The following is a 12854-nucleotide window of genomic DNA, read 5'->3' as shown; positions in this document are numbered from 1 at the left end:
TATTGTGTAGATGTTCAGAGGTACCTTTTCTACCAACAGCACCATAACTGAAACTAAACTCATGTGCTAAGATTTTGAGAAATCTTTAAGTCTCAAATTAAGTCATTTCAGAGTCAAATACGTGAGGGACAGTCATGCAAAACAAACAAATAATACGAAGCGATTTTTGCCACCTTAAAATACTAACAGTTATTGTAGCACAAGTTTCATAGCTATAGCCTACTTCATTAGATGGATGAAGTGAATCCTGAACAAGGAGATATAACTTCACAAATGAACAGAAGGAAAAAATAGTTTTTTGAAAACTATATCATTCAATGGACTTATTCCCAGAAAACTTATTTAATCCATCAGCCTTTGACTGATATATCTGATCTTTTGGTTAAGAACATAGATTGTTCAGATATCTTCCAGTCATATTTTAGGGTTAGTTATGAAACTGAAACAGCCTTGGTTAACCTGGTGGATAATCTGCACCAGATAATAAATGGGGAAGTTCAATCCTTTTAATTTTCCAGGACCTCTTCGTGTCTTTGATGCCATTTATCTTGGTATCCCTCAGGACTGACTCTTGGGATTAGATCTGAGAAGCATTATTTTCTGGTTGTTTCTGTTCTAGCTAGAATGTGGGTTACAGAGTATGGTACTGGGGGATTACTGCTGGCCTGTGGATACACAACAAGGTTCTGTCCCCACCTGCTCCCCCTGCCAACACTTGAAGGAATTGTAAACCAGTGCCTGGAGGTAGTTTTGGGATGGATTTGTAGTGGTTTAGTAGGTTCATTTGGGAGTAAGTGGTCCTTATGGTATGCTGGTCTCAAGTCATATAAATATTTAAAGGTCAATGTCATCACTATTAATTGGGCTTGGAAGCACATTGGGAGACAGTATAGGTGGATCAAGGCTGGAGTGTTATGGCCTCTGTGACAGTTAACATTTTGGCCATGGCATTCTGCACCAATTGTAACTTCTAGATGCTCACATATAACACATTTTAGCAATTCCTCACCGAACCTTCTTCCTATTTCTATGCTTTGTTTAATTGTTGTTCTAATTATTTTTATACATGTATTTTAAAGATGGTTATTGTTTGCTACTTTAGGGCCCCAAGTTGAGTAGAAAGGCAGAATAAGAAAGTTTTAAATAAACACACAAATGAATAAATAGCCACTGAGCCCATTGTGCTAACTGATATGCTTTCTCTTCCAAAGAGTAACTATCTAAAAATGGTTTATTTGTTATGTTCAATCACCGTAGGAATGGGCATGAACACACTAAACCCATCTATCTTACGTTATCACCAGCTCATGTCTACGCTAGAAGAAGTCTATGTACATGGGTTCCCTCCCCACAACTGCAAACTCCACTTTTCAAATACTCCTAATAATGTGGAGGCAGTTTATCCAAGGAAGATGCCTTGATGCCAGATGCTTTGTTTGTGAGCCAGCTATCACATGGAGTTGGGTAGGGGACAGCACACTTGTGTCAATTCCTGCTCTAAATGCTTTTTAAAAAATTCACTAACAGATCATTTGTAGAGGGCTAGTGTGATTCTTGAGAGGTAATTATGGAAGCCTGAAAACATAGGCCATTTATGCACTTGTGGTCTCCCCCGCAGTGAGCATACATTCCCCTTGGGTCAGATTCTTGGTTGTGCACATGTTTCCCCCCCCTCCCGAACTCACTGCACCACAAATCAAAGAAGCCTTGCAGCTCCTAAAACTTTCCAAAGTGTGATTTTTCTTCCTCAGCTTGCTTTGGTTCTGCACACCCCTCCAGCCTTCCTCTTGCCACCATATACTCAACAGCAGTTCCTACCACACTTCAGGCCAGAAAAGAGGCATAAAGGGTTTCTTTCTTTTAAAAAAAATATTACAACCAAAAACAAACAAAAAAGGCAGCAGGAAACATGGGAACTGAAAAGTGGCTTGCTCAGTTGGGGATGCCTGAGAATCCCCAGTTTAAACTGATAACTGTGGGAAAGCCCACTGTGAAGAAAACAGCCAGGGGGGTAAGCACTGCATGCATAATAATGCATATTATTATTAGATAGATACTGTCTCTATTATTGTGTACTCACATCCTGAATTTTCTTATGCTTTTAATCTGTATTTTATTATTTGTTTTAATCTGTATTTTGTAAATTTAACCCTTTTGTATCTCGCTGGTCAATGACTATAAATAAATAAATCAAATCAAATCACATGCATAATAAATTGTACTGTTGTGCACCTTGCCTCTGATCTCTGTGACTCAGTCTATCCTACATTTTAAAGGGAGTGGTAATGTTTCTAAATATATACAGATAGCCTCCAAATGGACTTAATGCCTTTGGCCATGTGAAAAATATGTATGATAATATTATGCATGTTGTATAAAAGCTTTTACATTATCTGTTTACAGACAAATTGAACACTTTCTTCTGCTGATGGAAACACCTTGGATATAACCCATTATCTATTTCTTTTCCAATATTACAGATGGAGGATAAGTCTATTAGAGGTTACTAGGCACTGGTGAATCTCCATGTTCAGAGGCAGTCAATCTCTGAATTCCAATGCCAGGAAGCAACATCAGGGGAGGCCTTCATTTCTATGCCCCGTTGTTAGACAACCAGAGGAACTAGTTGGCCACAGTGTGAAACAGGATGCTGGGTTAGTGGACAACTGGTCTGATTCAGCAGGGTTCTTCTTATGTTCTGATGATTCTGGGATTCTTTTAGATTTGACAAATGTTGATAGATAAGCTGTTGTTTGATGACTAGGCCCTTATATATAATAATTTCAATGTCATATTTTGTTTAAATGATGTGCATTTAAAGAGTGGATTATTAATGTAAAATATATATTCTACTACAGCTATAATAAAGAATATGATCAAACATTATTACAAAAGATAAATGAAAATGCAAAAATTATAACAAAAATTAATTTGCAAATATATTTGTAAATTTGCTCAGAACTTCCTGTTTCTTCATTGATGTTGATGTTCAACATTTCCTGCACTTGGACCTGTGACAGAGTACTCAAATATAATTGTACTATAATAATAATTTATATTCCCTGTCCATCACTTATACAATTATAGTGTTTTGCTCTGTTCCAGAAAATATTATATGAATAAAAAAGCCATCTGGGTGCACAGTGAATTCTCACTGGGATCAGGAACCACATGAACAAAAGTGTACTTCCTAAGTATTTGCCATTGTTGAACTGGGATTGTGCACAATGTTCAACATACAACCGGAGTGCTCAGCTTTGACAATCAAATTACCTATTTTATTCATCTATTTTATTTATAAGATTTGTATCTGGCTAATCAAGGTAACCAAGATAGCTTGGTAGTGGTGGTAAAAGGAATGAAACCACTGCTTTTCCACTGCAAGAGAAAATCAAGGTCACTAAAGTTAACACAGTTGATCACTTACTAGTCTCAGATACACCCATGTCCTTATCCACCCATCACTGAAGTGTACCACATGGAACAATCTTACACTATTGATGTAAAAAGGTCTGCATTATCTATCTCAGTGGTTCTCAACCTTCCTAATGCCACGACCTTTTAATACAGTTCCTCATGTTGTGGTGACCCCCAACCCTAACATTTATCCATTTTACAGATGGAGAACACTGATGGGACCCCTGTGAAAGGGTTGTTCAACCCCCAAAGTGGTCCCGACCCCCAGGTTGAGAACCACTGATGAATAGCAGCAGATCTCTATGGTTTCAAACAGTTCTTTCATGTCACCTACTACCTATGTTTTCTAACTTGAGGCGCTAGGATTAGACCAGGGAGTCTTTGTATTCAAAACAGATGTTCTGCCCTAGAGTCATTGTTCTTCTCAACCTTTGTTGAACAACAATGGCAAACACCTGCTGTAAGATTAAGCAAAAGAACACTCCTTACCTTTTTGGCATGTTCAGGTTGATTCAACATTTTTTCAGCATCCTCCAGCCAGGCCTGCAGACTGGCCACTGTGCTGCTATAGCGGTCCCAGTTGGCAATGACTTCCTGTAACATGCTCCTCACACTTCTCACCTCAACTGACAAGTGCCTCCACTGTGTGGTTGTTTCATTCATGAACCTCACCACAGCCTCAATTTCTTCCGCTGAAATACAATTCTGGGAATTAATATGAATCTTGAAACAACAGAAATGATTAGTCAAAGATAACGATAACGACAATGATGATGATAAAAAAGATAAGGATAGCAATAATAATTATCAATTTCACTGTGTCACCTCCAATGCTTTAGGCTTTCCTAGCATTTAGAAGTGTCTCCAACTTCTTGGAATGTTCAAAGTTCAGCAATATTCTTTTTTTGATGGGCAACTAGAATAATCCACAAGACTCCAAAAACTTAAATGAAAACATTACTTTACAGGCCACTCTTTTTTCAACAAATTCCAGAGTTCTAAATTGACCACTTTACAAAAAAAAGGTATTTCATGATCATTATTCTAATTTGTTCTCAGGCAGTGCTTAAAATTCTATTCACATAATTTTTGGTTCTGTGATAAATGTAAATAGGAAAATTGAGGTCAATACAATGTCCAGTATGAAAATACTATACCTACAGTTCTTTTGTTTTTCTATTGTTTTTAGTTCAGGAAGTACTACAGGTATATGAAATCAGAACTGTTGCACATAGTGAAGAACTAGCTCAAGTTGAAACACATTAACTAGGCTGCAAATTAGGTTGTCAAAGGATTTGACAGCTATAGGCCATAATCTTCCATACGTTTCAATGTAATTAGGAGAACACATGGCAAAAACATAGACTGCCTACAGTCTTAGCAACAATATCACTCTAAAATGTATTCGTCTTGGGACCCATGTCCCCTGAACTCACATGGACTATAATTTTGTCATTTTCCAAATTGCTTAGCAACATCTACAGTTCTGCTTGACTGCATAATAAAAATGGAATCTTAACTAGCACTTTACAGTGCTGCCAGTGTTAAAACAAATATTTCAGTACTTACGGGAACCATTAGCTTTAGCATACATCTCTGCTGATTTTTTCAGGATTTGGTATGTAACTTCATACTTCTCAAAAAATTTGTTATTTTCAATAACAGACTGAAAATGAAATAAGACATTACAAGACATTAACAAAATTTATGAGGATATAATATCATTCTATACAACCATGTATATTGGTGAGTTTTGTCCAATATTGTTATTATAACTCACCATACGCTAACAAATCTACATGTGAAAATACAAGTTTCACACCATCTTTGCTAAGTGCCTTTTTAACTAAAAAATGTAAATGAATCTTGAAGAGCCTGCTGTAAACTTTCCAAGATTCTGAAAATATGGTTGGGTGGTGACATCTTTTAGTTACTAAAAATAAGGCCAAAATAATTAGAGATGGGATCTCTTTTTACAAGGACAATATCCAACAAAAATTAAGGACAGTGAGAGGGGGTTTAAAATGCATTTGATATCAATAGAACTTCTCTTTATTTGGAGAATGTCTGTTGTCAGGAATGCTGAAGTTGGACAAATTCTGGAGGTCCAAACAACTGGGTGATTTCTTCAGACAACCTAGACGAAATCACAGCCTGGGTCACATGATGACTGTCTTTTGTTTCACAAGGTCTGATCCTGTGATCTCATTTAAAATTAGTTGAATCACAAATATGGAAATAGCATAACCTCATAAGTAGGATGCTACATTAGTATTAGGAGCTCATCTAGAAAGACAGGATGTGAGCCTGCCCTGAAAGGTAAGTTGGCACTACTACAACGGAAACAGCCACTACCATGTGATTCTGAACAAAATCCATCCATGATTCTGAACAAAATCCATTTATAAAGTTTTAAATAGCACTGAAAGGTTTAAAAGCAAAAATTAAAAGGGAAGTTGGGTTAGTCATCTACAACTATAGACAAGCATTTTGGAAACTTTAGCCAATTACACCACTCTCAGTCTGTCCACCAAACGGCTTTGACACAGATAAATATGAGCAGTGCATGAGGAAGGTATCTTTTCTGCCTTTTCCTATTGTCTCAATTTAGTTTTCTGTTCAACTTTTCAAATCACAAAATGTTGATAAAGACAGCCATGCAAAAACCACCTGTCAAATGATACAGTATCTTTAAAGTCATAAAATCACAGTAGACAATGTGTACAATATACACGTAAGACACTAGTTAAAATATACCTGCCTAGCTATATAATAGAAAGGGAGGCAGCAACCATATAATTTTAATTATATCCTTTGCCAAAAAAAACCTTCCTGATTTATTTCCTGTAAAAAAAAACCTTTTGATACTTTGTTTAAACTTTACAAGCCTCAGGAGCCAGTTTCTTATTTTTTTCTGACAGAAAGGAAAAAAATTGTTTTGGTGCCCCTACAAAGCTGCTAATCTTCCTGGATGTGAAGTGTCCAGGTTGAACAACTAAAGACCATTCTTACTGTTTAATTTAATTTATAAAAGTAGGAAAATGCAAAGTGTATACCAAAGTCTAAATTACCACATTCATGTTACTGTATTGCATACTGACAAACAAAAGGGCGGCTCAGTCAAAGCATAATTGACCGTTAGAATTTTGGAAAAATTCATGCCCTGAGGAAAATCTCCTCAGGGCATGAGTCAGTAGGAAGACGCTTTAGGGCATCTAACATCTCTCCTTCTCATCATATCTCCCTGTGCCTCTGAGAAGCCCTCCTGGAGGTGGCAAGGTGGTTTCACAGTGGTGCTCCATCCTGCCACCGGGGCTTTGGATTGGATTGTAAATTAGAAAGTCTAAATTCGTCAAGCAGAATTTATAAGACACATTTCTTTAAAGGGCTTTCTTTCATCCCGCCACTCTTCGTTTCCACTAGGTGTAGCAAAGCCTGTCCCTTCTTCTCTCACTGCAATCATGGGAAGGGGTGCCAGCACGGCCTTCTATTTGGTCTAAGATTTCAGAAGCAGCAGCTACTCATACATTTTCAAGTTCATAAGCCTGGCAGCTGGCAATTTTCTCACTAATATTTTCCCAGTTGAAATATCAGAATTTTATAAAATCAACTGTTATTGACACTAGAAACATCATATTATTGTTGAAATTTCAGATTTTTATAAAATCAATTCTAGAAAAATCACATTATTTCATGAGGTCTAAAAAAGATATGAAGTGTGCAAACTTGTTAATCCCAAAGCAAGTAATAAATATATGAGAATTCCCATGCATTCATCAGGCAATTGTGAAAAAAAGTCTTCTTATTTTGCAGGAATTGGTGCTAATTATATAAAAGCAGTGAAAATGATGCGATCCCAGTATGCACTTCTAATTCTTTGCTATACCAGCAGCTTAAATTTCACAATATCTTCTTCATCCTCATGCTGATACAGGTGTTGAAAAGGTGCTCTTAGCCCTACACTGTCTTGAAAGTCAAGACTGTGATTTTGGAGAGCAACATATTAATATAGCACTATTTTCAGGGAAGGGAAATACAGATATATGTTGTTCTGGGGGAAAACATTAAACTCACACGAGTGAGCACAAAATTTAAACAACCTAAACACATATGGAATGTTTTCAATATTTCTAGATCATGCATACACTTTGGCCCCTGTTAACCAAAACTGCATATTAAATGAGTCTTCATAAAGGTGTTTGAATCTGAAGTGAGTGTTGTACATTATCTCTTAGTTGGTTGGTCAGTAGCTCAATTACAGAAAACAGAATCAATAATTCTTTAAGGAAACATAGGTCTTTTGCAAATAGGTATTACATTATTTAATGTAGTATGGTTTGCCTACACAACAAGAAAATGTAAAATATAAGACCATGTGTGCCTTAACTCATCAAGATGTGGGGGTTTCCATTCTCATCTATTTGTATATAATTCTCATTTGTGTAAAATAGTGTGTGTGTGTGTGTGTGTGTGTGTGTATGGTGACTGAGGAACAGAGGGAGTGCTATAATTTGGAGAAGGTATCATTCAAAATGAGCAAAGAATGTGCATAAAAATTAAACTTACTATATAGTTTTGAAACAGAAGTTCAACAGACTCCCTTCTTCCATATTTAATAATCCATGATTTTAATTTTGACTCTGCCAGAACCAAGAGAGATAGCAGGCGGTACCTCAGTTCCAAGAACTCCATTTTTAATAGATGAAGCTCAGACGTAGAGGCAACAAAATTAAACCTAGGTAAGAACCAATGTATATTACAACCGTGAAACAATAAGTAGAACATTTAGTTTTCACCTTGTAAGTCAAAATCTGAAGGTAAATTTGATTTTGTATTGCTATTTTACTGAAGATTGTTCATTATCAGCAAATTAATCATATTTATTAAGTTAAAAATATGTCTTATACATAGATCATAACATACTAAGAAGCAAATCCCATTCAACCCAGCAGAGTTTACTTGCTATTAAATATACTTAGGGTTACTGCCTAGGTAACTTTCATTATCAAATCATATTGACAAGTAGATCCATTTCTCAGTTTTCTCATAAGAATCACAAAAATATTGTTACATAATGCTCCTCATATAGCTATCTAGGTAGCAACCAGAAATCATTTAGAACAAAAATCCTTTTTTGAAATCGGTAGCATGATTAATTTCAAGAATATTGTTTAATTACTGTCCAGCATGGGATATTCAGTTTTCGCAATACAGAAATGCACTCTGGAAAACTACCATGCACAGACATTTTAACTGAAAAGAACATAAAAGCAAACAGATCCTTTACCCACTGAATTAATGAAGGATGAAATCAGACTTACCTCTCTGCCATATCATCTAGCTGCTCCGGTGGAACTGGAACCCCATTGACAGATTGAGTTCTGTGGATCTCCTGGAATGTTTTTTTGTAGCCATCTAAATTTTTAAGCACATCCTAATTTGGATTTGTGAGGGGGAAAAAGATTCTCAGTAAGCAATCCAAAAAGGTACAATTTTGAAAAGCTGCACTGATGACTCAATGCATGTAAGTGTTTGATCATGCTGTCACAGCAGCATAAGCTTGTACAGGAGAAAAGTGCCTTCTGAGATATTGTGCTAAAACTGTGCCTTATAATTCCAGCACATTTAAAAAAGGCAACTCTGGCACTGTTTAAAGCATTCAGACCTTTAAGGAAACATGTTCTTTGAGCTATGTGCATTTTTGTTGCAAGGAAAAAAAAGATTACTTTGTAATTGGTAATATTGTATAACAGTCTTCCCCCCCACCCAATAATTACCTCATCTCAATGCTCTCTGCACCTAGATTTATCTCCTCACCCCAACAAAACAACTGAAGATCCGATCTCACAAGGTCATCGTGTGTTCAGTGTACAATGACCTCTGGCACACAAAATTAGAGAACCCAGTGGTTATATACTCAATGTTACAGAGTGCAGCTTCTAAACTGTACATCACTGATAAAATACAAACCAGAATAAGCTTAATAATCAGAGCTCTTTCATGTAGTATCTAAGCAACAGCACACTGCAAGGTTTACTGGAGATTACTTATTAAAATGAATTACTAATAATCATCACCTAAGAAGTATTTATAAATAAAATGATGAGTTTTTAGAAGATTGCCAGAGTGTGAAGATTAAGTTTGTTGCATAATTTTTCTTGCTTGACATGACTGGGTGTTAAACAGTTTTGCCTGTTAAAAAAAACCCCTGTCTCGCTTGGAACTTCATAAGATCTTGCTCATGAGCTGGGAACCCTCCAGCCTGTTTCCTTTTAAGGAAGAATTGTCTTCTGAAGGGGTGAAAAAGAGGACCATGCCTAAAGAAAGGAGTGAAGGGAAAGGACCACTCCCATGTTTCAACAGTTGGGATAGGAAACTGGAACTGCAGAAACTATATTTCATGCTACACATCTGGACACTAGTTTCACCTTTATGTTAAGACACTATAAACTGGCATCTGCTTTGTCCCTATCATACCTTGATCAAGTATTTTGTTCTATTTGGGAGGAATAAAATCTGAGCTCATGACAGTTCTTTTGTCATGAAAAGATCATTAATGCCATACGCTTTTGATTCTACACTATAGATACTAATACCCTGCAAAGGGGGGGGAAGAAAATAATCAATCCCCAAGGCAAAATGGATCAGAATGGCTTTCTAAAGGCTTCTGTAGATTTGTTTTTTAGATAGTTGGGGCTCCTGTTGAGGCCCTGTTTGACCTCTGAAATGAGGAAATGGCCTGAGTAGCTGACACAATCAGGATATGGAGAGAATATGGAGAAAAAAATGGTTTCTAATTGGCAAAGACTAGGATGTATTTCATTTCCCTATCTCTTCTTATATATATATTTAAAAATTTATATATTTATACACACACACACACACACACACACACACACACACACACACACACACACTAGCATGGCCCAACCATGCGTTGCTGTGGCTTATTGTGGTGAAATGGGAAATGAACAGTAGCAGCAAATCAATGGCAGAGTACAAAGTAGTGCACGTGTTTCATACAAACATCAAGCCTGATACTGTGTGCAATGTCAGTGGGATGTGTGTGCCCGCAAGATCCTTGGGATGGGGGGGAGATGGAAAGGCACCCCTCCCACACATCTAGGCTGGCTGGTCATGATCCTTTACCTGAGAGTAAGTTTGGTTGGTGGCAATGGGTGTTGCTTCTGAGGAAACCCTCGGAGGGGCACGACGCAGCCATTCAAAGTATGTCACGGTTGCTGTACCGAGCTTACTCCTGAGTAATGCATGCCTGGTTTTCTTAACTGTAACCGCAGTATTCAGGGAATCTCAAAGCCTGGCCCCTCCTCCCTCCAGTCGCCTCCCTTGCACATGCCACCCTCCCCTCCCTCCCTTTCCTTTCCCTCCGCTAGGGTGGGTGGGTCATATCAAGATGCTGGGCCCCCTGCCTCTCCTCCCTTGCATGCCACCCCTCACTCTCTTCCCTCCCTCACTTCTCTTCCCTTGCATGCTACCCCTCCCCCTCCTTCCCTTCCCTCTTCCTCCGCTGGGGTGGGTGGGTCATATCAAGATGCTGGGCCCCCTGCCTTCCCTCCCTTGCATGCCACCCCTCACTGTCTCCCCTCTCTCACTTCTCTTCCCTTGCATGCCTCCCCCTCCGTCCCTTTCCTCTCCCTCCCTCTCTTCCCTTGCATGCCACCCAGTGGTGGGATCCAAAAAATGTAGTAACAGGTTCCCATGGTGGTGGGATTCAAACTGTGGCTTAGCGCCAATGGGGCTGGGCGGGGCACGACGGGGGCATGGCTGGGTATTCCAGGGGCGGGGCATTCCTGGGCAGGGCTGTGGCAGGGACGCAGCCACTGCGCCAGTCCTTGGGTGGGAAACGAATGCACGCAGGCGCAGGCTGCCACGCACGCCGGTGCACCTCCTGCTAGACTGCTTCAAGTTCTGCACGCTACTGCTGAGAGGCGGGGTTGTAACTAAAGCAAAAATCACGTGGCAAAATCACCAATTAGTAACCCCCTCTTGGCACACACAAATAATTAGTAACCTACTGTCGGGAACCTGTGAGAACCTTGCTGGATCCCACCTCTGATGCCACCCCTCCCTCTCTCAGTGGCAGTGGAATAGGAGGTTAAGAGCTCGTGTATCTAATCTGGAGGAACCGGGTTTGATTCCCAGCTCTGCCACCTGAGCTGTGGAGGCTTATCTGGGGAATTCAGATTAGCCTGTACACTCCCACACACGCCAGCTGGGGACCTTGGGCTAGTCACAGCTCCTCGGAGCTCTCTCAGCCCCACCTACCTCACAGGGTGTTTGTTGTTAGGGGGGAAGGGCAAGGAGACAAGCCCCTTTGAGTCTCCTGCAGGAGAGAAAGGGGGATATAAATCCAAACTCTTCTTCTTCTTCTTTCTTCTTTCTTCTTCTTTCTTCTTCTTTCTTCTTCTTCTTTCTTCTTTCTTCCTCCCTTCCCCTGTCCCCTCGCGTGTGTATGTGTGTGTATGTGTTTCACTTCCACTCGAGTTACTGCCTATGTACTGTTTCCACTGCTCATATCTGGCCATCTGAGTGAACATTCTAAGCAGCACGAACATTCTAAGGGTGACAGTTACACACAGGCAGCTGCATGTCCTTCACCAGGGAGCGCCAGGAAAAAGGCGTTTTACCTGGGCCAGGTGTGAAATTTCAGGTATGTGAACATCTAAAAACACTCTCGCCTGGCTCACTATAGTGGCTGGGAATTTTCAGAGGAATTGGCCCAGCAGTTACTGAGGTATACTGTCATCAACAAAAACACTGTTAGCTTTTTTTATAGGCAGTACATAGGCAGTAACTCGAGTGGAAGTGAAACACATACACACATACACACGAGGGAGAGGGAAGGGAGGAAGAGGGAGGGGTGGCATGCAAGGGAAGAGAGGGAGGGAGAGGAAAGGGACGAAGGGGGAGGCATGCAAGGGAAGAGAAGTGAGGGAGGGGCAACATGCAAGGGATGGGAGGGAGGGGACAGGCATCCTAGATTCCCTGAATACTGCGGTTACAGTTAAGAAAACCAGGCACACATTACTCAGGAGTAAGATCGGTACAGCAACCATGACATACTTTGAATGGCTGCATCGTGCCCCTCAGAGGGTTTCCTCAGAAGCAACACCCATTGCCACCAACCAAACTTACTCTCAGGTAAAGGATCATGACCAGCCAACCTAGATGTGTGGGAGGGGTGCCTTTCCATTCCCCCCCCCCTTAAGGAACGTGGGCACACACATCACTAACATTGCACAGTATCAGGCTGCGTGTTTATGAGCACGTACTGCTGGCCTCTGCAATTGATTTGCTGCTACTGTTCCTTTCCCATTTCACCACGCTAGTGTATGTATATACATACACGCTAGTGTATGTATATGTGTGTGTGTGTGTGTGTGTGTGTGTGTGTGTGTGTGTGTGTATATATATAT

At 39.6% G+C, this 12854-nt stretch overlaps 1 protein-coding gene across 1 annotated transcript in view; it reads right to left on the bottom strand.

Moving 5' to 3' along the window:
* Positions 1-12854, bottom strand: part of SYNE1 (spectrin repeat containing nuclear envelope protein 1) — a 375888-nt gene that overhangs the window by 335656 nt on the left and 27378 nt on the right. The window contains exons 8-11 of the mRNA XM_048488624.1: positions 8739-8851; positions 7984-8152; positions 4987-5083; positions 3907-4109 (exon numbers count right to left, since the gene is read on the bottom strand). Of these exons, the coding sequence (XP_048344581.1) occupies positions 3907-4109; positions 4987-5083; positions 7984-8152; positions 8739-8851 (582 nt within the window). The remainder of the gene's footprint in view (positions 1-3906; positions 4110-4986; positions 5084-7983; positions 8153-8738; positions 8852-12854) is intronic.

The sequence above is a fragment of the Sphaerodactylus townsendi genome, linkage group LG01, assembly GCF_021028975.2.
Source record: "Sphaerodactylus townsendi isolate TG3544 linkage group LG01, MPM_Stown_v2.3, whole genome shotgun sequence".
Classification (NCBI taxonomy): Eukaryota; Metazoa; Chordata; class Lepidosauria; order Squamata; family Sphaerodactylidae; genus Sphaerodactylus; species Sphaerodactylus townsendi.
The sequence above is the reverse complement of the archived record's forward strand: the minus strand, read 5'-3'. Positions and strand labels throughout refer to the sequence as shown.